The sequence below is a fragment of the Vicugna pacos genome, chromosome 9, assembly GCF_048564905.1.
Source record: "Vicugna pacos chromosome 9, VicPac4, whole genome shotgun sequence".
Classification (NCBI taxonomy): Eukaryota; Metazoa; Chordata; class Mammalia; order Artiodactyla; family Camelidae; genus Vicugna; species Vicugna pacos.
The window spans coordinates 54,517,397-54,539,891 of record NC_132995.1 but is presented as its reverse complement, the minus strand read 5'-3'; the positions used below and the strand labels follow the sequence as shown (position 1 = coordinate 54,539,891).

The 22,495-nt window shown below is 39.6% G+C and overlaps 1 protein-coding gene across 11 annotated transcripts in view; it reads left to right on the top strand.

The window, feature by feature from the left end:
* The window catches only part of PDE4DIP (phosphodiesterase 4D interacting protein), a 194,668-nt gene that overhangs the window by 126,714 nt on the left and 45,459 nt on the right, over window positions 1–22,495 (top strand). For all 11 annotated transcript variants that reach the window (XM_072967889.1, XM_072967890.1, XM_072967888.1 and 8 more), the window contains 16 exons: window positions 787–918; window positions 1,614–1,733; window positions 1,942–2,034; window positions 2,176–2,388; window positions 3,413–3,571; window positions 4,418–4,531; window positions 4,723–4,860; window positions 5,948–6,127; window positions 7,016–7,210; window positions 9,590–9,757; window positions 9,931–10,012; window positions 13,361–13,452; window positions 17,338–17,454; window positions 17,779–17,916; window positions 18,788–18,900; window positions 20,012–20,139. In XM_072967889.1, the coding sequence (XP_072823990.1) occupies window positions 787–918; window positions 1,614–1,733; window positions 1,942–2,034; window positions 2,176–2,388; window positions 3,413–3,571; window positions 4,418–4,531; window positions 4,723–4,860; window positions 5,948–6,127; window positions 7,016–7,210; window positions 9,590–9,757; window positions 9,931–10,012; window positions 13,361–13,452; window positions 17,338–17,454; window positions 17,779–17,916; window positions 18,788–18,900; window positions 20,012–20,139 (2,182 nt within the window). The remainder of the gene's footprint in view (window positions 1–786; window positions 919–1,613; window positions 1,734–1,941; window positions 2,035–2,175; window positions 2,389–3,412; window positions 3,572–4,417; window positions 4,532–4,722; window positions 4,861–5,947; window positions 6,128–7,015; window positions 7,211–9,589; window positions 9,758–9,930; window positions 10,013–13,360; window positions 13,453–17,337; window positions 17,455–17,778; window positions 17,917–18,787; window positions 18,901–20,011; window positions 20,140–22,495) is intronic.

Genomic DNA, 22,495 nt, shown 5'->3' with positions numbered 1-22,495 from the left:
CCAGAACACGATGGATTTTTAAATTTATTTTAATTTTTTTAACTTTTTATTTTGAAATAATTTCCAGCTTACAGAGAAGTCATACGAGAACCCCCAGATTCACCAGTTGCTCATATTTGCCAGATCCATCAGTTGCTAATGTTTTGCTACATTTGTATTATCACTCCCACTGTCTATAGATACATCTTTTTATTCCTGAACTGTTTGCAGATATTATGCATCTTTACACTCAATAAGCATGTATTGCCTAAAGATAAAAACAGCTCTTACATAACTAAAGTAAATTACCAAATTTAGGAAATTTAGTATTGATAAAATACTATTATCTAACATATAGTCCATATTCAAAATCTGCCCATTTTCCAATAATGTGAATAAGCATGTTATAAAAAAGATAATTGAACTATAACTCTTCTTCTTTTAGCGACAGTTTAAGTTTGACTTTTTGAATTCCCTGATTGAAAATAGATAAAGCGAATATTTGATCATCATAAGCATTTTTTAAAAATCCTCCCTTTTTAAACTCTGAATTACTTGCTTCAGCTGAACAGTGTTTGGGTTCATAGGGGAAGGTGGGAAGGGAGGTAGGGAATATCGTAAGGATGGAGGTGGATCTGCTTGTAGTAAGGAACAGGACTGTCTTTAGGAATTCACACTGAGAATCCGTGCAGCAGCTCTGATTTTCTAAGTCTCTGGCAAAAGATGCCAAAGACATATGAAGATAAAATTAAAATTTATTATTGGCTACATTTAACTCAACTTACTCGTCTTGCTGCTTCTTCCTAGCCCGTGAACGAAGAGTTACTCAAACAACAAAAGCTGAACTCAGATGAGACTGTTATAACTCAGCAGTCTGTATCTGATTCCCATTTGGCAGAACTCCAGGAAAAAATCCAGCAAACAGAGGCTGCCAACAAGGTATGATCAGCCCCACGCCCTTGGCGATCACAGGGTCTCCTGGGGATGGGACTGGCTCTCATTGAGCCTGTTAACCTCTCTGAGTTGGACCTGGGACATGGCAGCTGTACACCTGGTGCTGTGTTGAGTATATGGTTAAAACTGTAGTTCTTCCCTTTATCTCTCATCAGGGTTTTAACCTGTTCTGGGTAGATCAGATTTCTGGTGCTTTTAGGGATGAAATTAAAACTTGAATGCAATCTTTAACTGGATAAGGCACTGAGACAAAGGTTTATGCTTTTGATTTTAGCTTAATTTCTTACCCCTTTATACCCACGGATTTTAACAACTATTTAGAAGAAAACTCCCACAATTTGGGATGCTCCCCTCCTGGCTGGCTGAGCCCTTGTTGTGTGCTGTCCTGTAGCAGGTGCTCTGTAGCAGAAGCTCCTTGGTCTTTGTGTAAGGATCCACAATGACTCCTGTGAACAAGTGCCAGTATGGCTACCGTCATGCAGAAAGCACAGTGCATGAGAACTGAAGCAACTGAGTACTGAAGGAAGTGTTTTGTATTTCCTGCTGCTTTCTCTTGCTGATTGACCTAGGACTCTAATGGTTACCATACGCAGGGAAAACAGCACATGGTTGTATTTGAGGTTGAAAGAAATCAACCGTCAAATCATTGACCTTACAAATTGTTTCTTTGCTGAATTCAGATTCTTCAAGAAAAACTGAATGAAATGAGCTATGAACTAAAGTCTGCTCAGGAGTCATCTCAGAAGCAAGATGGTACAATTCAAAGCCTCAAGGAAACTCTGAAAAGCAGAGAAAGTGAGGTAAAATGTTTGGCAGTCAAGGACCTGGGAGGAAACAACTTGTCCCATCAAAGCAGACGAGTATTCTCTAATTTTTAGAAGTGGATATTGTTAGACTAAGAGATCTTAGTGTCATCTGCATTGGTATTTTCTACCCAAATCTGTACAGGCAAGATGGAATTTATATTTAATTTGCTAACATGTTTGGTATTCCTGCTTTCATTTTCAGACTGAGGAGTTGTACCAGGTGATTGAAGGTCAGAATGACACAATGACAAAGCTTCGAGAGATGCTGCACCAGAGCCAGCTTGGACAACTGCATGTATGTGCGGGTCCGCGGCGGACAGGAGGCGTGAGCCCAGATGAGAAAGTGCCGTTCCCGGGCACAGCCTTGGTTTTGTTGGTCTTCTCGGCAGCTCAGAGCTTGCCCTCTGTGTGATGATGACTTTCATTCTCTTTTCAGAACTCAGAGGGCACGTCCCCAACTCAGCAGCAGGTGGCTCTGCTTGACCTTCAGAGCACTTTATTCTGCAGCCAACTTGAACTACAGAAGCTCCAGAGGATGGTGCGACAAAAAGAACGGCAACTGGCTGACGCCAAGCGATGTGTGCAGTTGGTAGAGGCCGCAGCCCAGGAGAGAGAACAGCAGAAGGAGGCCTCTTGGAAACATAACCAGGTAAATCATTAATCATATTGTGGTCCTAACTGCTGACTTTGCCCTGATAATAACTTTTTTTTTTCAAATAGAAGTATAGTTCATTTACAATGTTATTTTAGTTTCTGGTGTACAGCGTAGTGGTTCAGTTATGCGTGTATATATAGGTACATATTCTTTTCCATATTCTTTTTCATTATGGCTTATTATAAGCTATTGAATATAGTTCCCTGTGCTATACAATAGGGCCTTGTTTTTATCTATTTTATATGTAGTATTGTGTATCTGCTAATTCCAGACTCCTAATTTATCCCTCCACCACCCTGATAATAATTTTTTATAAGGATAGCTTGTGCTGATCCCTTGAGTCCCTTAATCTAAGTAATTCAGCTCAACATTTGTTGCCCCCATACCATGTGCCAGATGTTGGGCTGTATTCTGGAAATACAAGAGTGAAAAAATCTCAGGCTCTTAAGTTACTTGTAATACAGTATGAACAGAATTGCAGTGTGGTAAATACTGTAGAGGAGATAAGCAGGGGGTTCCTAGAGGAACATATATGACGGGCTGAGGAAGAGAGTCAGGGAAGCTTCAGAAAGGAGGAGATACCTGAGATTATTCTTGAAGAGTGGATAAAAGTCCATGAGACAGAAAAGTGAAAAGAACAACCAAGGTCAGAGGAATGAAGTGCACAATCAGCCGTGTAGAGTAATATTGCATCCTTGAGCTTACTGTAAGTAAAGGATCCAGGTTTATGATGGAACAGAGTCCCTCTTAGTACTTACATAGATGTATCATTTTTAAACCAAAAATAAATACTAAACTATAATATCAAACTTGCATCCTACCCCCATTCCCCAGCTCCCATAATTTCCCACATCCTATTTGATTCAGTGTAGTATTTCTCTAGTAATTTTAAGAATGGCACTTTCTGCTATTTTATTTTTTTTTGTTTTGTATGCCTTGAAAGTTTTAAGGCCTCCATAGCTAATGACCACATGAAAAGTTTTTAGATTGTCTGAAAAAGGGAATCTGTTTAATTCAGGAATTGCGAAAAGCCTTGCAGCAGCTACAAGCAGAATTACAGAATAAGAGCCAACAACTTCATACCCTGGAGGCTGAAAAATACAGTGAGATCCGAACCCAGGAGCAGCACATTCAGCACCTCAGCCACAGTCTGAGTCACAAAGAGCAGTTGCTTCAGGTGAGTCTGCAGAATGATCTCAACTGAAACTGGGCTTACAGGGCTCTGAAATGTAAGTTCATATCATCGCAGGATACTAGTCTACCTGTCTTGAGTGTCTGCTGCATGTGGAACATTGAGAGGTGGGAATCAGGAGGATTCAAAATAAATAGAAAGTACAATCCATGAACCAAGATGCTAACCAGCAAGTACAGGAAACAATAAATATAGACCTGAAAGACTTAAGCAACAAATACTCAGCAATAGTTCCTAAGCAGCTCTGTGAGTCAGATACTATGTTATGTATGTGGAAGACGAGGGGAAGGTAGGACTATTGCTCCCACATACTAAGGTGAAGACCTTTGTGTAGAAATTTCCATGAAGTTACTTAGATGATAAAGTGAAAGCTTTAGGGGAAGATGGAACACTAAAGAAGAGAGTGATCAGTTCTAACACCTACTCTAAGCTTTAGTCACATTGAATCCCTTATATTTTGCTGCGCATACAGTTTTTTCATAGTATGCAGATATGATGCATATGTTTTTTCCTCTAATACAAATATCCCCACAGCCTCTTGGGAAACTCATTAAGTCCTTTAAGACTCAGGGCAAACGTAATCTCTTTTCTGAGGTCTTTAGCGACACCTTCAGGCAGAGTTAGACAGTGCATCCTGTGTCCCCCTAGTAGCCAGCTACACAGGGAAATGTATGGGAATCAGAATATTATATTTCTTTTATTTCTGCTGAACTGTGTTCCCCTTGAGAATGACTGCATTTTGTTTTTTATCCTGAATCACTGACATTGCTAGGCAAAGTGTAGGAATTCAGTTAATACTGGATAAATGAAAACATTTTTTGGTCTCATTAGGAATTTCGGGAGCTCCTGCAGTATCGAGATAATTTGGACAGAACCCTTGAAGCAAATGAAATGTTGCTTGAGAAACTTCGGCAGCGAATACAAGATAGAGATGTTGCGCTCGAGGTAGGTACCTTAGTTTTGCTCATGATGCTCTGGATTATTCCATCCACAGGGGGACTGAAGAAAGGTGTGTCTACTTAATTTGCTGCCTTTTGGGGTTGGTTTTCCATTCTTTTATATTTGGAATCTTACTGAATAAGAGTGATCCGAACAATGACTCTCACGGAGCTTTGGGATGCTTACTTTGCTTTCAGCGGGCTATAGATGAAAAGTTCTCCACTCTAGAAGAGAAAGAAAAAGAACTGCGTCAACTTCATCTTGCTGTAAGAGAGCGAGATCATGACTTAGAGAGACTGCGCGGTGTCCTCTCCGCTAACGAAGCTACCATGCAGGTAAGAGCAAAATCCTCTCCTACTCGGATTCTGAGCCCAAAATATCACCTCTTCCATTGTTTTCTGAAAACCAGGATCTTTGCTGTGTAAGGAAAAAAAATACAAAAGCAAACAAAAGTAGCAGTCATTAGTTCCATCCTTATAGATTAGGGAGTGAGACATTTTAGCACTTCTACTATGAACTTTGTAGGGTGGCGGTGAATAAATGATTTTTATACCTAGTTGTAACTTATTTCTAACCCTTGTCAATATCTCTGTATGTTTATATAAACATTGCTTGTGTGCAAGTGTTATATGGTGTTTTTCTCATTAATAGTATAGATGTGTTGGTGTGGGGCTAGCTACAATGAGAACACTTATTTATCTTATTAATATTTATGCTGGGCTATTAGTCTATATTTGTTTTAGAGCTTCTATGTCTAACCATCTGCCACTTAAAGAAGTTCTTTACTTTCTCTATAGCATAGTCTGTTTCCTCCAAAATACTTCATCTAGCACATACATTTATCTCTATCCAAGCTAGATGAGAATAAAAAACAGGCCAGTATGTCATTCTAAGTGAAGTAAGCCAGAAAGAGAAAGAAAAATACCGTATGAGATCGCTCATATGTGGAATCTAAAAAACAAAAAGAAAAAAACAAAGCATAAATACAAAACAGAAATAGACTCATAGACATAGAATACAAATTTGTGGTTGCCAAGGGGGTGGAGGATGGGAAGGGATAGACGGGATTTTAAAATTGTAGAATAGATAAACAAGATTATACTGTAAAGCACAGGGAAATATACACGAGATCTTATGGTAGCTCACAGAGAAAAAAATTTGACAATGAATATATATATATTCATGTATAAATGAAAAATTGTGCTCTACACTGGAATTTGACACAACATTGTAAAATGATTATAAATCAATAAAAAAAAAAACAGGCCAGTATGGCACTGTTAGATTAAAGACTGAATTTTCACCTTTTACAAAAGAAATTGATAGATAATTTAGGAGCTAATTTGAAGGTGGATCAAGTTTCCTGTTTATCCCAAGGATAGGGTGCCCTTCGACTTATGATTGCTTTCTTTGTGACGGTAGAGTATGGAGAGTCTCCTGAGGGCCAAAGGCCTGGAAGTGGAACAGTTATCTGCTACCTGTCAGAACCTCCAATGGCTGAAAGAAGAAATGGAAACCAAATTTAGCCATTGGCAGAAGGAACAAGAAAGCATCGTTCAGCAGTTACAGACATCTCTGCATGACAGGAACAAAGAAGTGGAGGCAAGACTTTAGTTAACTTAAAAGCAGTTAGTTTAGTGATGACCTGATCTGTCTTGGATTGGGAGTCTGGAAGTCTGGGAGGCCAGGGACTCCAAGTCTTTAATTCCCTTCTGTTCCCGGGCAAGTTATTGGCTTTCACTGGGACTTTTTTCCCTATACCTATAAACTCCAGGGGACAGTTGCCTTTCTTAAAGAAGTTATGTGAGAGTTAATGAGATCTAGAAAACGCACCCACAACACGGTAACTAACGTTCCTTGTGGTGCTTGTTGCTGTGTCACGCAGTGTTTTAAGAACTTCATGGATATTAATTCGTTGAATCCTCATAACTCTGAGGTACATGCTATTATTTCTCTCTTACAGACAAGGAAACAGACTTCTGAAGTGAAGTAACTTGTCCAAAGTGACGTAGCTCATAAGTGGCAGAGCCAGTGTGCAGCCCAGGCAGTGGGGCTCCACAGCTGTAACCACTGTGCGCTCCCTCCCAGCCCGGAAGTGGGAACTGCAGCACCATGCTGATAAACACAGTCATCGTTACTCTTCAGCTTTCCATTGTGTGTTCCCCCTATAGAGTTACACTGGGGAGGAAATAGATGAAATAAATGAGTTGAGCACCCGTGTAGCCTCATCTAATGTTAATTGTTACGTACCCTAGGCGTGTAGGGAAAGTTGCCTTTCTAAGTAATTTTCTGTATTGTCGGTGTTTGTATTTATAGTCATCTGTGTGCCAGGACCATGCTAGATCTGGGGAAACAAAAATGAATGAAATCCCATCCTTGCTCTCCAGAATCTCACAGCTCTCTCTTCTACGATAGATTCTCTTAAGCCCTTTGACATGCAAGTAGAGGGAATTTTCTCCTCCAAAACTTATACTGCCCCTTCTCTGTTAGGATCTTAGTGCAACACTGCTCTGCAAACTCGGACCAGGGCAGAGTGAAATAGCTGAGGAGCTGTGCCAGCGTCTGCAGCGAAAGGAAAGGATGCTGCAGGACCTTCTGAGTGACCGAAACAAACAGGCGGTGGAATATGAAATGGAGATTCAGGGCCTGCTTCAGTCCATGAGCACCAGGGAGCAGGAGAGTCAAGTAAGGACTAACGCACGGGCCAGACAAGTATCACTTTGTGCGTTTACAGTCAGTGGGCAGGAAGCGTTTGAACCTCATAATGTGTATATTTATGTCATTTTACAGTCCATTCTGTTCGTTTTTTTCCTTCTCTCTATTAACTAGACTACAGTTTACGTAGGTCATCAAAGTATAAAATATTTCTGGAACACTTTGCATTTGGAAGGGTGCCCAAGCAACACACATGCCCACCCATTAACTTCATTATGCACATTTTCTTTTCCTCAACGTTTTGATAATTTTCACAGAAAAGAATATGGGGTTGTGGAATGTTTGAATTTTGATTCTAAATTATCAAGACTTGAGTGATATTTTGTGTTTCTAGCTAGAGTATGGGAAAACTTTTTCTCTTAATTCATGTAAAATCTGAGTTATCTTAAGAGAAGCAAAAAGTTGTGTTTTTTCAAAGCTCATGATGAGAATAAATAATCTCGTAATAATATAGGATATAGTAATCTCAAAATAATGGTACACAAGTATTTTAAAAGTAAATTCTTAATTTATCCTCACTTCCAAGTATTTTTCTCCTAAAGGCTAGACAGTGATATAGTTGACTTGTGCCACATTTCAGGGGCCAGTCACTCAGAATTCCCCCTACTCAGTCCTCAGAGGGAACAAGATTCTTATCATTTGCCTGTTACTTGAAAATAATGTTCTGTAATGCTTTCTTATATTATGGAAGGCCCACTGAAGTCAATACACATTCTGTTAGAAACATGCTGCCTTGTGCTGCAGAAACCGCTTCTGGAATAGACCTCATGAAATCATCGTGAATTATTTAAGTCTTTGGCAAGAGGCTAACAAGTCTTTTTTTGAGTTTTCTTTTTCACCCTTTGTAACTTCAAAGAATTAGTCTTATTACACTTAATATACTGCTGGTGGTAAAATAGTGGAACCTAGGAAATGACTGAAATTGCAAAAGATTTTCAACTCAAGAAGAAGAGTAATAGTTGTATTCTTCTAGATCTGCTTCTCAAATTTTGTATGCAGAAGAATCACTTGAACAGCTTTTTAAAAACAGATTCCCAAGCTCACCCCCAGAGGCAGAATTTAAGAGGTAGAGGCTGGACTCAAGCACCGTCCAGATGATGGTGAGGCTGTGGGTCCAGGAACCACACTCAGAGGAGCAGTGCTAAAACCACTGCTAGAAAAGAACACCACGCTGGGTAGACCCTATGTATGACACAAGACATCTTGTGTATTATTTACTCTGCTTCTTCCCATAGTAATGTCCACGGCGTTTTTTTTTTAAGGCAAATTAATAATGTACTGTTACCTCTAAGATGGTTATGTCCAAATCCTGAATTTTACATACTGAAACTGGAAGGTGGGTCTTTTATTTCACTTAGCAGCTGAGCTCTTGTGATTTCTGATTTAAATCATAGTAATTCTCTCTGGAGACAGTTGATGCTATAATATAGCTAATGTATTCATCTTATACCCTCAGTGATTTTAGCCTTAGTTTATCTTTTCTAGATTTTCTGATTAATGCAGAGTTTCTATGTGGTAATGGTCACAAAAAATGTTCTAGATCTTTTCCTTATTTTGCCATCATCCATCTTAAAAAACTGTGGGATTTGAAATGAAATAAACTGGGTTTGGTGATTTTGAGGTTCAGATTCTCCTGATCATGTAGTCTGATAAAATTTTTATATAATTGATTCATTCAATAAATATGTATCCAGTGTCTAAGTATCAAGTACCTACTGTGTATCAGACATTGTTCTGGGTGCTTGGAATTCAGCACTGAACAAAACATTGCAGTACTTGCCCTCCGAAAACTTGCATTCAGTTGAGGGAGAGAGAGATAGAGAATAAATAGGTGTGTTGATTACTGGTAAGTGCACTGTAAAAATATTTAGCATGACAAGGGGAAATGGGAGTAGAGAAAAGATTCCTGTTCTAGATAGGATATGCAGAAAAGACTAATCTGATAAACTGACATTTGGCAAAGACCTAAAGGGGGCAAACCTAACAAATGTTTGGGCAGAAAATATCCAGGCCAAAGGTACATGGATCCCAGAGTAAAGGAAGACATCTGTTCCCCGATTCAAACCAGAATCTTAATACTTTAGCCTGATACTTACAAGCAGAACCAATTTTAGATTACTTTGTCTGTAATATACATGTTATACTCCCATTTTTTCCAATATTCTGCCTATGAGAGACTTTCTTTCCACTCACCGACTATGTTTTTCCCTGTCAAGTGAAAGCAAGGAAACTATTTCTTAGGGCCCTACTGGCTTTTCTTAAATGGTTGGCTTTTAACAAATGCCATCAGAACACAAATTTTGTTTTGTTAGAATATCTCTCTAATGTCATACATGATTTCCTTCCTAGGCTGCTGCAGAAAAGATGGTACAAGCCCTAATGGAAAGAAATTCAGAATTACAGGCCTTGCGCCAGTATTTAGGAGGAAAGGATTTCATGGTGTCCCAAGCATTCGACTCTAACCGACCAGCTGAAGTCACCTCCATCAACCCCCATCTTGGAGAGCAGACTGATCAAGTGAGAACTATAGACTTGGGTAGATGTTTATGCCAACTGCATGTTCTTTTTTACATCTGAGGCATAAGTGTGATAATTTTACTACCAAGTTGTTTGAGAAACGTTCCAAGTCCTTGTTATTGTGATTGTGGTTTCTGCATCTTCCTAAATCCCCTGACTCTTCCAATTTTTAGGGTTCAATGCACATACCCTCCAGAGATGATAGCACTTCATTGACTGCCAGAGGGGATACCAGCATACCCAGGTCCTCACTGGGTAAGTATCATATTTCTTTTCATTAGGGAACGTTCTCTATTTCCTTCCTGTAATTCTCTGTTGGTAGGATTGGCCAAGACTCTCTCCCCTTGCCTTAATGGAAAAAATAAGTTTAGATTTCACTGAAAGGCTAAAGATATGTATGTTCTATGTTCTGATCTTGAATTAAAGCTATTACTTTGGCTACATGATTTGACCCGGGGAAGCTGCATTCTAATTCTTCTTTTCAGATAGCTTTGCAGGGATTCAGAAATGCAGGTGGTAGTATTTCCTAACCTACGCAGCAGGACCATGGGGCTGACACCTCCTCCTGGGTATCTTTTAAGCAGGCTGAGGCTACTCACTGTAATGTGACATAACCTGCACTAGAGTGTTGGGAGGGGTAGGCAGTGTACAGTGAGTCGTTTGTCCACCTCGTCCAAGAGATGGTAGTAGGCGTTGGACTCCCCAAGAACAACCAAATTCTGTGCACGGTGGGAGCAAACTCCAATGGGTGCTTTGGATTGGAGTCTTTGACTTTCACAGATCAAAAGGTTGGGATCTAGGGAAGCTTCAAAAACTTACCCGGTAAGTTCCAGAAGTAGGGGCTCACCATGATTAATGCAGAGGAGAGTACTGTGCTATGTTGTGGACTTGGAGAATTAACCTATGATTTTTTTTTTAATGATTTTAAGAATGTAACAACTTTGTGTCTGTGTTACAGTGTAGGGCACTATGGAATTCTGTAGGTGAGTCATGCAAGTATAGTCATTTTTAGTGGGAAACTCGAAGAGTAAAGAATGCTGGATTTGTTTAATTTACTCCTTACTTACCTTTTTTTAAAAAGCACCATTTCTAATCTTTTATTTTGAAAACTTCAAACCTATAGAAAAGTGACAAAAATACTACAGTGAATACCCATACACACTTTTATTAAGACTCACCAGTTGTTAACATTTTGCCACTTTTGCATTATTTCTTGCATGTACAACACACACACACACACACACACACACAGATATCATGTTTTTTCTGGACCATTTAAAAATTACTTACAGACATGATACTTCATCCCTTAACATTTCATCATGTGTTTCCTAAGACAGGGGTGCTCTTCTAGCTAGCTACGATGTAATTATCACTCTCAGGAAATTTAGCTGTAATATAGTCCTAGTGTTAAAATACAGTCTATATTCAGAGTTGCCACTGTCCCAGTAATGTTCTTGACAGCTGGTTGCTTTCCCTCAGGGATCAGGCATTGCACCTCCTTGTGGTTCTTTAGTCTCCTTTAATCTAGAACAATTTTTTAGCCTTTTTTTTCTGTCTTTTTTGACATTGGTATTTTTTAAAACTCCGGGCCAGCTAATGGCCCTCCGTCTGGCTCTGACTGTTTCCCCGTGGTTAGATTCAAGTTAGACATATTTGGCAAGAATATTACACGGATGACGTCTTCCCTCAGGGCATCACGTCAGGAGCATGTGGTGTCAGGTTTATTATTCTTGGTAATACTAAGTTTTGTCATCTGGTTAGGGTTGTGTCTGCCAGATCTCTCCACTATAAAGGCTCATTTTCCCCTTTGTGATTAATAACTGATCTGCCGGCAAAGACCTTGAGATGTGGACAGTTCTGCTTTCCCACAGTCATTCATCCAGTGGTTTCAGCATTCTTTGAGCTTGCTTGAACCAACTATTACATTGGTAGCTTAAAAAAGTGATTTTCTATTTCTAAAACTTCTTTATTAGTGTGTGTTCTTTTCTAAAGGAGACATGCCCTTTCTCTATCCTTCCTACTCCATTTGTTTATATATGTCAGTGTGGACTAATGGGTTTTTAAAAATCATTTTATTATCCATTTCTGTCATTATTCCATTTGAGGACCGAGTTATCCCAGATTTGGCCAATTGGAGCCCCTTGAAGCTGTTCCTCTGTCCTTTCACTATTTCCCCATCAGTTTTTGAGCACTTCTCCACCTTCTGGCACAATAAGGTGTTCGTGGTCACCTTTTACTTTGCCTGCCTCAGCCCTGAAATTTTCCGTTACTTCAAGTTTCCTTTTAGTGGCTCATGGCATTTGTATACTAATATCTGAGTGTAAGATGGGTTCATAGCTACAGGTATGTCATTTGCTTCTAGGCCCTTTTACGTGAACAGGGCTGAGGATGTTTATATGTCTCCATTTGATACTGATTCCTCTAATTCCAGTGTAACAGCGTAAGTTCTTTCTCCTCTTTTTTCCTATTTGTATCTGCCTTCTCCCAACATTGAGAAACCTGATTACCTATAACATCACCATATTTATACATTTTCACAAAACACAAAAAATATTTCAGAGTTGTTACTTGAATACCACTATCAACAGTAAGTCTTTTAAATAATGTTTTTAAAATTTACTTCTTTTTATCCTTAGAATATTTCCTACTGAGGATGCACAGTTAGAATACTGATTTCATTCCTCAGTGTCTGATTCAGTGGCATCACTCCCAGGGCAGTTTGTTTCTGGAAAAACTGAGCTTTTCAATTTTTGTTTTTGAAAATACAGCTGATTCAGATTAAAAGAATGTTTTCTGTGGTTCTGTTCTTATTAGAGGTTTGTTTTAAAAGCAAATGAAAATCTACAGAAAAGAAATGAGAAGATACCTTTGAAAAAGAATACTGAGTTCAAAAATTATTTGGAGATACACATATTTATTTTAATTATCTGCTGGATAGTTATCCATTTGCTGTTTAGGTTCATTTACTTATGTTAGCATTTGTTTTTTAGGCTTTTTCTTCCTCCTTGTTGAATAACTTTACACATTAATTATAAAACATTAACATGCTTCAGAGCTCAAAAGTATAGAAACGTATACTCCAAAGTCCCATCTACTTCCTTTCCTTCTAATTTCTTTCCTGTTTCCCTGAAGGCAAGCAGTTTCATTTCTGAGTTATCCTTCCTGTGTTTCTTTTTGCAGACATAAGCAGACAGAGTCACCCCTTGTGTATATGAGATGTGTGTGTTCTTGCTTCCCCCTTTTCCTAATGTGAAACACATTGCACTAGATGTATTCTTTTGTACCCAGCTTGTTGTACTTAATGATAAATCTTGGAAATCACTCCACATCAGGTCATAAAGATACTCCTCATTCTTAATTACAGCTCTATGTAGTACATCATCATGTGGATATACTCTGCTTTGTTCAGTTTTTTTTTTAATAGACATGTAGGTTGATTGCAGTATTTTGCTATTACAAATAATGCTTCAAAGAACCACTTATGCATATATGTTTTGTTGTTGTTGAATTGTGTCTTAGAGTAAATTGCTCAGAAACAAGGCAGCAGAAATCACATTATGTTAATACTGATGAAAATTAGCACTATATATTCATTTTTAGGAGACTTGGATACAATTGCAGGGCTGGAAAAAGAACTGAGCAATGCCAAAGAGGAACTTGAGCTCATGGCAAAAAAAGAGAGAGAAAGTCGGGTGAGTTTTCTAGTCAAGTCTGATTTCTGAATTCCTATTTTTTAAGAAAATAGTTTATATTTAAAAGAGTAAAATTCTCCAAGTATAATATCTGGGTCCAAATGCAAATTGGGTCGTTTTTTCTTTCTGAAGAAAAATAGAAATTGCTGTATTTATACATTATGTCACCAAGATGCTCTTGTTTTTAATAAATGGGGACCATTAAAACTTTCCAAGTGTTGGAAAAACACAGCTTTCTTTGCCCATTGCTAAATGTAATAAAATAATTACAAAGGACTTGTGAAAAAATGAAGTGTTATATAATTGTTGCTTAGAATTATGACATTAGATCCATGAAATTAGCTTTAGAACATGGAACAAGAGAAATCTGAGAAGATGCATAATGTTTATTGAGAACTTGCTACATGCAGTGCACTCTGCTGGGTGCTTAAATTAGCACTAGTATAACTCTGCAAAGTAAGTGGCATTGGCCCCATTTTATAGATGAGGAAGCTGAAACACTGATTTTTTTTTTTTAATGTGTAGGTGGGGAATAGTTATACAAGTAAAAAATGCTGAAGCTAAGACTTCAGTCACTTAGACTCAAGTCTTTAGTGACTCAAAATACTTCCCTAAGAAGTCATTTCTTGGTGCAGATAATTTTCCCCATTCTCATGCTCTTATTTCTAGCAATAGAGTTTTCATCAGTTTTTTTTTGAAGAGGCCTCTCCGCCTTACAGAACCCTTTCCCCTTCTGCCTCCTTACACAGCTAGCTTATGTCCAGCTATGATGTAGAAGCATTTGGGCCACCATGCAGAGTTCCAGACTAAAACTACAAGCCTTCATGCTGCCGTGGCCTCTATTGTAGGTCAGCCAGTGTCCTGGGCTCCTCAGCTAAGTCTAGCTGGCTGGTCTCTGTAGCTCCGCAGTCTTGTTCCAGCTCTGCCACGGTTGGGTCTGTACAATAAGGGCTGTGTTCATGTTTGTAATGACACTATCTTACTGTCCCTCTTAATCTCTCTTTTCATTACCACGTTTCTCCCTACAAACAGACTCATGTCATATGACTCAAGTTTTGAGGATAGGAAATCGTGTGACCTTTAGAATCCTCTGGTTCCCCTCCTCTTATCTGGTTCTACCCTTGTCATTATGTGAGATATTTCAGCTTCCACATGCTGTTCCTGTTTATCTCGATGGACTCAGTTAAGAGTAGTGTTCCTCTTGGTTCTCTCCTGTTTTCAGGATCACAGAATTAGAATGACAATAAATGGATGTTTTGAAAAATATTGTTTAAAAGAAAAAATGGCTATATTGAGCGAGCTGTATTTAGCTGTATTGCACAGCCTTATGTGTTCTTAATCAGCTACAACTTCTCAGTGCAGTGCCATACATGTTCATCTTTACATGCCCTCTAGTAATAGGACTTTACCAACAGCCATGTAGAATCTCCCAGGTTTTTAAATACCCCCCCACCCTCTTGAGACAATAGTAGTGGTGGTAGTAATAGTTATCATTCTTTGATTGCCTGCTACATGCCACGCACTTTAGATACATTTTCTCTATTCTGACGTAGCCCTGAAAGGTAGCTGCTATTCCCATTTTACGACTGAGGAAACTGAAGCTCAGTTTAAATGCCTTGTCAGGGAGATTATGCCAAGACTTAAAACCCAGGTCTGTCTAACTGCAGACCTTCACCAGGCTGCAATAATGGTTTTTTCCCTCATGCTTTCATTTTTCTTCCATGGAGCAAATACCTGGATATAAAATGGCAGAGGTCTCTGAAGAGGGCCTAATAAATAGCACCCTTTCTTCCATCCCCAGGATCTGAACAAAGTGAGAAATGAAACAAAGTAGTGGCAGATAGTTTGGTACTTTATCAGCTGTATTACTGGTAAAGGCTGAGGTAGAGAACTTAATGCAAGAGCCCATGGCCCTGCTGGCTGGTCCCCAGAATTAGGTAGACTTGTCTACCCGGGCAGGCAGCCCTGGGCCTCAGCAGACGACACTGTGTGGTAGGGAAGAGCCTGCCCCTGGGGAAGCCGTGGAAAAGCAGGCTTCCTACAGGCAGCCACCTCCCAAGAAAAGGAAGGGTGGAACCATGTCAGGCATGCCTGGTTTATTCCTCCCCTGTGAACTGTTCAGTCCCTTTGCCTGGCTGGGGCTGAGTGAGGAACAGGGTGGAGAAGAGGTCAGGATTTACACTAACTGAGCTCCTTCAGCAAGGAAGGAAATGTGAGGAGCATTTCCTCCTCACCTGCCGCAGGAGCCCAGAACCATCAAATGCCTTGGTATAGTTATATATCATCATGAGCCCACACAGTGGTGATCTAAGCATTGATGGAATTAGAAGGTACACAAGTAGAATTTTTATCGCTTATTACTTACACTTTATAAACTTAAAGAAAAAGACACTGCTTCCTTTAGGAAGCTTAATTATACCTTAAACTAGCTGTGTGTCATCCATCTTCACTTGTCACAACTGTTTTTTTAATTACCTCAAAATATTTCCTTAAAATGTTTACTTACAAATAACTTGCAATTACCATGAAAAATATCAGACGTAGCCTAGTGGCTCTGAGTCCACTTCCTTGAGTTCACATCCTGGATCTACCACTTACTGGCTCTGTGATTTTTAAACAAGTTCCTGAATTTCTCACAGCCTCAGCCACCTCATCTGGAAATTGAGGAGCAGAAGATCGTTATCCTATAGGGTTGTTGGGAGCATTCACTCACTCATTCATTCATCAGCTGTGTGGGGACCTTCTCTAAGCCAGGGCAAGTGGTGGGGATGAGCAGGGAACAAGATCAAGAGAGCCCCTGACCCCATGTAATCAATTTCTAGTAGGGAGGTAACAGATGATACATAATACAATTACTGATTGGCATAAGCAATATGAGGGAAATAATAGACAATAACTTGGATGAGGACTGTGGGAGATAGAGTGGCCAGAGAAGGCTTCTCTGAGCAGATGTGTAAGCTGGGGCTCAGAGATGAGAAGGAGGCAACTCTGGGGAAGGTATTTCAGGCGGAGGGAATAGTGGGCTCTGCAAAGGCTCTGAGTCAAAAGAAAGTCTGGTATTCCTGACAGGAAAAGTCCAGCGTGCCTAGAGATTCATGAATGAGGTGGAAAATGCTATAGGTATTGAAGCTGGAGAAGTAGGCAGGAGCCGGTCACTAGGTTTGTTTAAAGGATTAAATCTATTCAGTATTTATTAAGGCCTGAAACACAGTAAGCCCCTAGTAAATGCTGGCAGCTGTGGTAATTATTCATGATTTTTAGTGAAATTTGTCATAGTAAAATCATTTGGCTGTCATTTTCTGGTGAGGAGAGATGGAAGATACAACATTGAAAGTTTAGGGCCTACAGTGTTAACTTTTGATAGGACTTCTTCATCGGTGGTGGCGTGTTCTTCCATCAGGAGGTGTATGGTGTTTGGTGACCTCTTGTGATGTTAACTATTGATGATCAATGCCATTATTTTAGACAGCTGACATTAATTCATTAAGGTCTGCAAAAGTGGAGCTGTTTTATCAATTTTTTCATCTATTAGCCGAAATACTTATATGAAGAAAAACATCTATTCGTGCATCTGCTCATGGTAACTCATTTTTTAGGTAGTATAATACACGCATTTATTAAACAAATTTGGTATGCTTTATAGTGCTAACAAAAGTGGAGGGCATCATTAAACCATGTTACAGCTTCCCATAAAGCAGCCTTGGGTACCACAGAGTGTGGCTTATTGATCCGATCCAGTAGCACACTGTTCATGCTCTGGCTTTTATTTGCATTACTGGCTGATAGTGACATGATATGGAAAAACATTTGCTTCAGTGTTAAAATGTAACTGTGACACATACTGTTTCCTCTACCCACTGACTCCAGGATTTCTTTCCTCCACAGATGGAACTTTCTGCCCTCCAGTCCATGATGGCTGTGCAGGAGGAAGAGCTGCAGGTGCAGGCTGCTGATATGGAGTCCCTGACCAGGAACATGCAGATTAAAGAAGACCTCATCAAGGTCTTTCAGAGCTTTTTAAAGACCACTGGGCGTGATTACAGCTCAGACTACCTGTAGGGCATCTTCAGACAACGTGTGGATACGTTGAGTCCCGTGGCCAGTGCTTATTTTCTTGATGCGCTGTTAGTCTGAGCCTCTTGATGTTACCATATTCTCTTTGACTTATATCAGACTTGCTAAGATGTCATAAAGAAGATATCATTACCTTCATATGGCTTGTTAATATCCCATTTAAAAGTAGAGCAGACTGTTTCAGGGGCATTTGTTCCTTTGTTCCTCTGCTGAATAGCATTTTTCTTACTGTACTTGTTTTTTGACTTTTAGGACCTGCAGATGCAGCTGGTTGATCCTGAAGACATACCAGCTATGGAACGCCTGACCCAAGAAGTCTTACTTCTTCGGGAAAAAGTTGCTTCAGTAGAATCACAGGGTCAGGAAGCTTCTGGAAACCGAAGACAACAGGTAAGTTATTGGAGCAGAAACCTTATTTTTACTGTGAAATAAACAATGGAAGAGCTGTCAGTGTAGTTACTTAGGAAGGTATCTGTTGGTGGAATTTCATAGACAGTCTGTGCCCTCAAGTTCCCTGCCTTGGTCCGTAGCAGCCACACATGCTCCTTTCTAACATGTGTAGCTCCTTTGTAGCTACCGCCCCATATCTGACCTTTCTTCAGCGCCAAACTTGCTGAAAAGATCTGTTAGCCGGTACTCCACCCCCACCCCATCTCTAGTATCATCTCTCTCACTGACTACTCACCTCACTCCCGTCTGGCTTTTCACTCTGCTAGTTCACTTAAACACATCTCTGCTGGTTGTGCACTGTCACAGCTCATCTTCTTCATAGTGCTGTTATAGCTCACAGGACACGTGTCTGTGACTGATGAATTGAATGTGACTGATGAAAATGAATCTTTTCTTCCCGCTAGATAGTAAGCTTATCCCTAGAACAGAGTCTGACACATAGAAGGTGCTCAATAAATATTTTTGAATGAATGAAGAGTGCTCGTAAGTCCTCGTGTGTGTTTCCCTCGTGCCCTCCCTTGCTTTCTCTTCTACTCCTCTCTCTTTCCTGTGCTTCTGGCTTCTCTCTTTTTCTTCTTGCTCCCATTTTGAATTCTCCCTTATAGAGCTTTAAGGATTAAAAAAAAAAGATAATATGACAATGATTTGAAAACTGTAACACACTGTAGAACAGTTAAGTCAGTGATAAGATCGTGAGCTTTTTGAGTCATAGTACATGCAAATACATTGTCTGGGTCTCTTTCTCAGGATTAACTGTGGCTTCATGTCTCACATCTCCATTTGCGCATTGCTTTTGTTTTCTTCCCCTCAGTTGCTGCTGATGCTGGAAGGTCTGGTAGATGAACGGAGTCGGCTCAATGAGGCCTTACAAGCAGAGAGACAGCTCTATAGCAGCCTAGTGAAGTTCCATGCCCATCCAGAGAGGTAAGGGAGTGGCTACACCATTTTTCCCTTTATTTCTCATTAAGTGCAGATGCTTACAATATATGAAGGGAGAGAATAAGAAAGCAGTTACTGGGACTGCCCAATTTGTCATTTGTTGCGTCGATTGCTCTGAGCCTCAGTGTCTAAAGTTTAAATCAAGAATACGGCCTGTTTTGTATAGCTGTTGGAAAGATCAAATGAGATGTGTCAGCTGTCTAAAATAATGCCTTGCATATAGTAAGCACTCAGTATAAGTTCCCTTCTTTTCTCTGCTTCATCATAAGAGTCAGGCTATAAAGGGCACTGATATTCATTGAATATCACTGAAGAAAATGTATTTGTCGTTATGGCTAATATCACCCCAGGATTACTGATAGCCATCATGAGGAATATATTTTCTTGTACCTCTTGCTTTTTGGTCATGTATATTATATCCTTCTGGCTCATTTATATTCCCTTAATTTTTTTTCTCATATTGCCTTCCCACCAGCCCCTTTTTCTCTTTCCTAATTTTTATTCTTTTGCTCCAGTTTCTTCTAATTTATTGTTGAGTGAAAAAATTTTTTTCTCTTTAGTTCAAGAAAATGAAAGCAGAGGAAAGGTACAATAGGACGACTTGATTATGTTCCTTTTTAAAGAATGTCTGGATCTTTGGTCCCTGTGAACTGGATTCCTTCTCAGAGCATTTTCAAGTTTGGTTAACACATGAGAAAACAAATATCTTCAGTAGCAGCCCTGCTTGGCTCAGAATTGCTTCAGTCTGTGTTTAGTTTTTCCTGGGTTTTGGTTTTTCAGAAACTTAACGCTTTTAGTCAAAAGATTAAATTTCTCTTAGTGGAATATACGGGTGTGAGATACATATTAGGAACTATAATTTTATGTGAGATTGGCCCAGAATCTAGGATAAAGGGACAAGCTTTAAAGGAAGCGGGCCTTGCTAATCTGCCAGCAGTGAACACAAGTGCCACAACAAAGACTACATTCATTTATTGTGTCCTAGAGAACAATTACTCCAAAAATCTCATGGCTCCGAGTGGTACTGATGGCTCTTTGGAAGCATCTATGGACTCATTACGTTGATGGCTAATCCATTTTCCTTCCATGTAATCAGCTCTGAGAGAGACCGAACTCTGCAGGTGGAACTGGAAGGGGCCCAGGTGCTACGTGGTCGGCTAGAAGAAGTTCTTGGAAGAAGCCTGGAGCGCTTAAGTAGGCTGGAGAGCCTGGCTGCCATTGGAGGTGGGGAACTGGGAAGCGTGCGAGTTCGTCACAAGCATGCCTTCTGAGCACTGGCGGGCCAGGCTGCGGCCCAGGATGGAGAGCCTTGTTTGCACTAACCAGAGAGCCTTGTCTGGCTGTGGCAGAATTAAATGGTGACTTACTAATGATAGAACTGGTACAAGCAGCATCAGCTACAAAGTGAAACTCACTGTAGTCTGCCTGTATTTCCCTGTACGTATCTATCACGAAGGTGAATGGTGAAGGCTACAAAGTATATTTACACATTTTAAATCATTCCATTTTAGTTTTCCCACCCATATTCATTCTTCTCCCCAGCCCTCCCTCCTTATTCTCTCATCCCTTCTATGGGCCAATAAAGTTTATTCCTCCCCCACTTTCACAATCCATTTCATATGTTCCATATCATGTCATATGCATGCGTGTGTATTATTTTTGCCATTCAATCAACTCCTGCTCTTTGAGTGAGAGCAATTTCTTAATCAAACACAAGTTTCAAGATTAGAGAGTGAGAGAGAAAGAGGTTGAAAGTCTAAGAATGACCTTGCAAAAGTGGTATAATCCTTCTTAGACAGTAACCAAGCCAAGTCTTGCAATAGTAGACTGCAGCTACTGGGAGGGCCAAGTTATACAGCAGAGGCAAAGACTATGAAAGTGTTCACAGTAAACCTTTACCTCTAATATTGCAGAGTTGATGACTGACAGTGAAATTAGATTCGGTGCAGATTAAATTTCATTAAAGTGTTTTCTTTAAACTGAGGGTGTACTATTGAGTCAGAACGTGATTTTAAGGAAGCTCCAAGGTCTTCTAGAGTCAGAATTCTCTATATAGAAAGGTAATTTCAAAGATAATGTCCCCCCCTTTAAATTCAGTATTTCACCAAATACCTCATAGTCAGAGGAGACTATTTCTTACATCTTTTCATTTGGCACTACATGAAGGCCTATAATTTTCACCATTTAGTGCTTTAACATTTCTCCATATTAAAGTAAGTAATAGACTTCAGACTTTGAAGTGTTTGGATGGTTTAGAACGAAATGTCACAGATCTTTCTAGATTTTGGTCACTGTCTCAGTGCTTTCTTGTGGCAACAAGGGGGCCCTGGAGACTGTATTTCTGCTATCCTAAATGTCAAGGGTATAAAAAGTAACCAAGATTACTTTAGAGCTTTGTTCACCCACGAGGTTTCTTGTTTCTGCTAGATACAAATTTCCTAGTTAGAAGCTGAGTGTTCAGTTTTTAAACATGGAATTTGGTTAATAGGAACTGAGGCTCTTTCGCACCGTGAATGTGTCCCCTTTGTAAACTAGGCAGAGCACAAGGGTTTTTACTTTTTCCCTGCATTTTTACATGACACTTTTATTTCTTTCACTTTTGTGTGTGGACACAGTTTACTTACATTCTAAATTTTGTCCAGGTTTCTGTAACCTTAGCCACGCCTGTAACAGAAAGAGCATCAGTCACTCTAAAGTGGACAGGAAAGAAAATACTCTACTGGAGAAACATCCTGGGATTTTCTGATTAAGTATTTTGCAAAAGATTGGCAGCCATAAGCCTTCCTCTTAAAGAAAATGCTTTCCAGTTTTAATGGGCTTTGGGGGGAAAAGAGGGTCGTTTAAGAAAGGAGATAGGAAGTATAAGCAGAATCATCCGTTTTTCTTAGTCTTCCAATCTTTAGTGACCCTTTCCCCCACAAAGATTTTTGTAACTTTCTGGAAGTGAAGAGGCAGGTAGTGGAGCTGTAGAAATGTCAACCCACCAAAGACGAGTCTGTCATATGATGACAAGGCATTTAGGAAATGTCTTCCCTTAATTTTACTAATAGACCATTGATGCTGTCTAAGTTTCCTATTAACATTCAGCCACAGGCGATTCTTGAGTGCTCATAGCTTATAGTGATCACAGTAGTTTGTGTAAACAACCACTTCTGCTTCTATCACCCTCCAACAAGAGTAGGAATTTCCCTTGGTATCTTGAACAGCTGCTGAGTATTAGAAATATTAAGGTAGTTGGATGAATAATGAGAGACCCAACTTCCTACGGGAAAATTATTAAAATATGTAGATTAGGGAAAAAAGTAAGTGAATTCTGGTCCTGATTTGGACCCTAAAAAGATAGAGTAACTTATGCTGCTATAGTTACTTGCCATTGATCTCGGTCCTTGAGAAGCATTTTAGAAAATTAAATGATTTAGTGGCAAAGGAGAAATTAAGAGTTTGATCTTGGTACCGTAGATGTGACTAAAATCTGATACTGACTTTCTGGTCTTTATATCTGGAATGCGGCTGGCAAACAGTGCTAACTGGAGAGAGCTTGCTGGTCTAACAATTTTGTGTGATAATTTGGCATCTTATT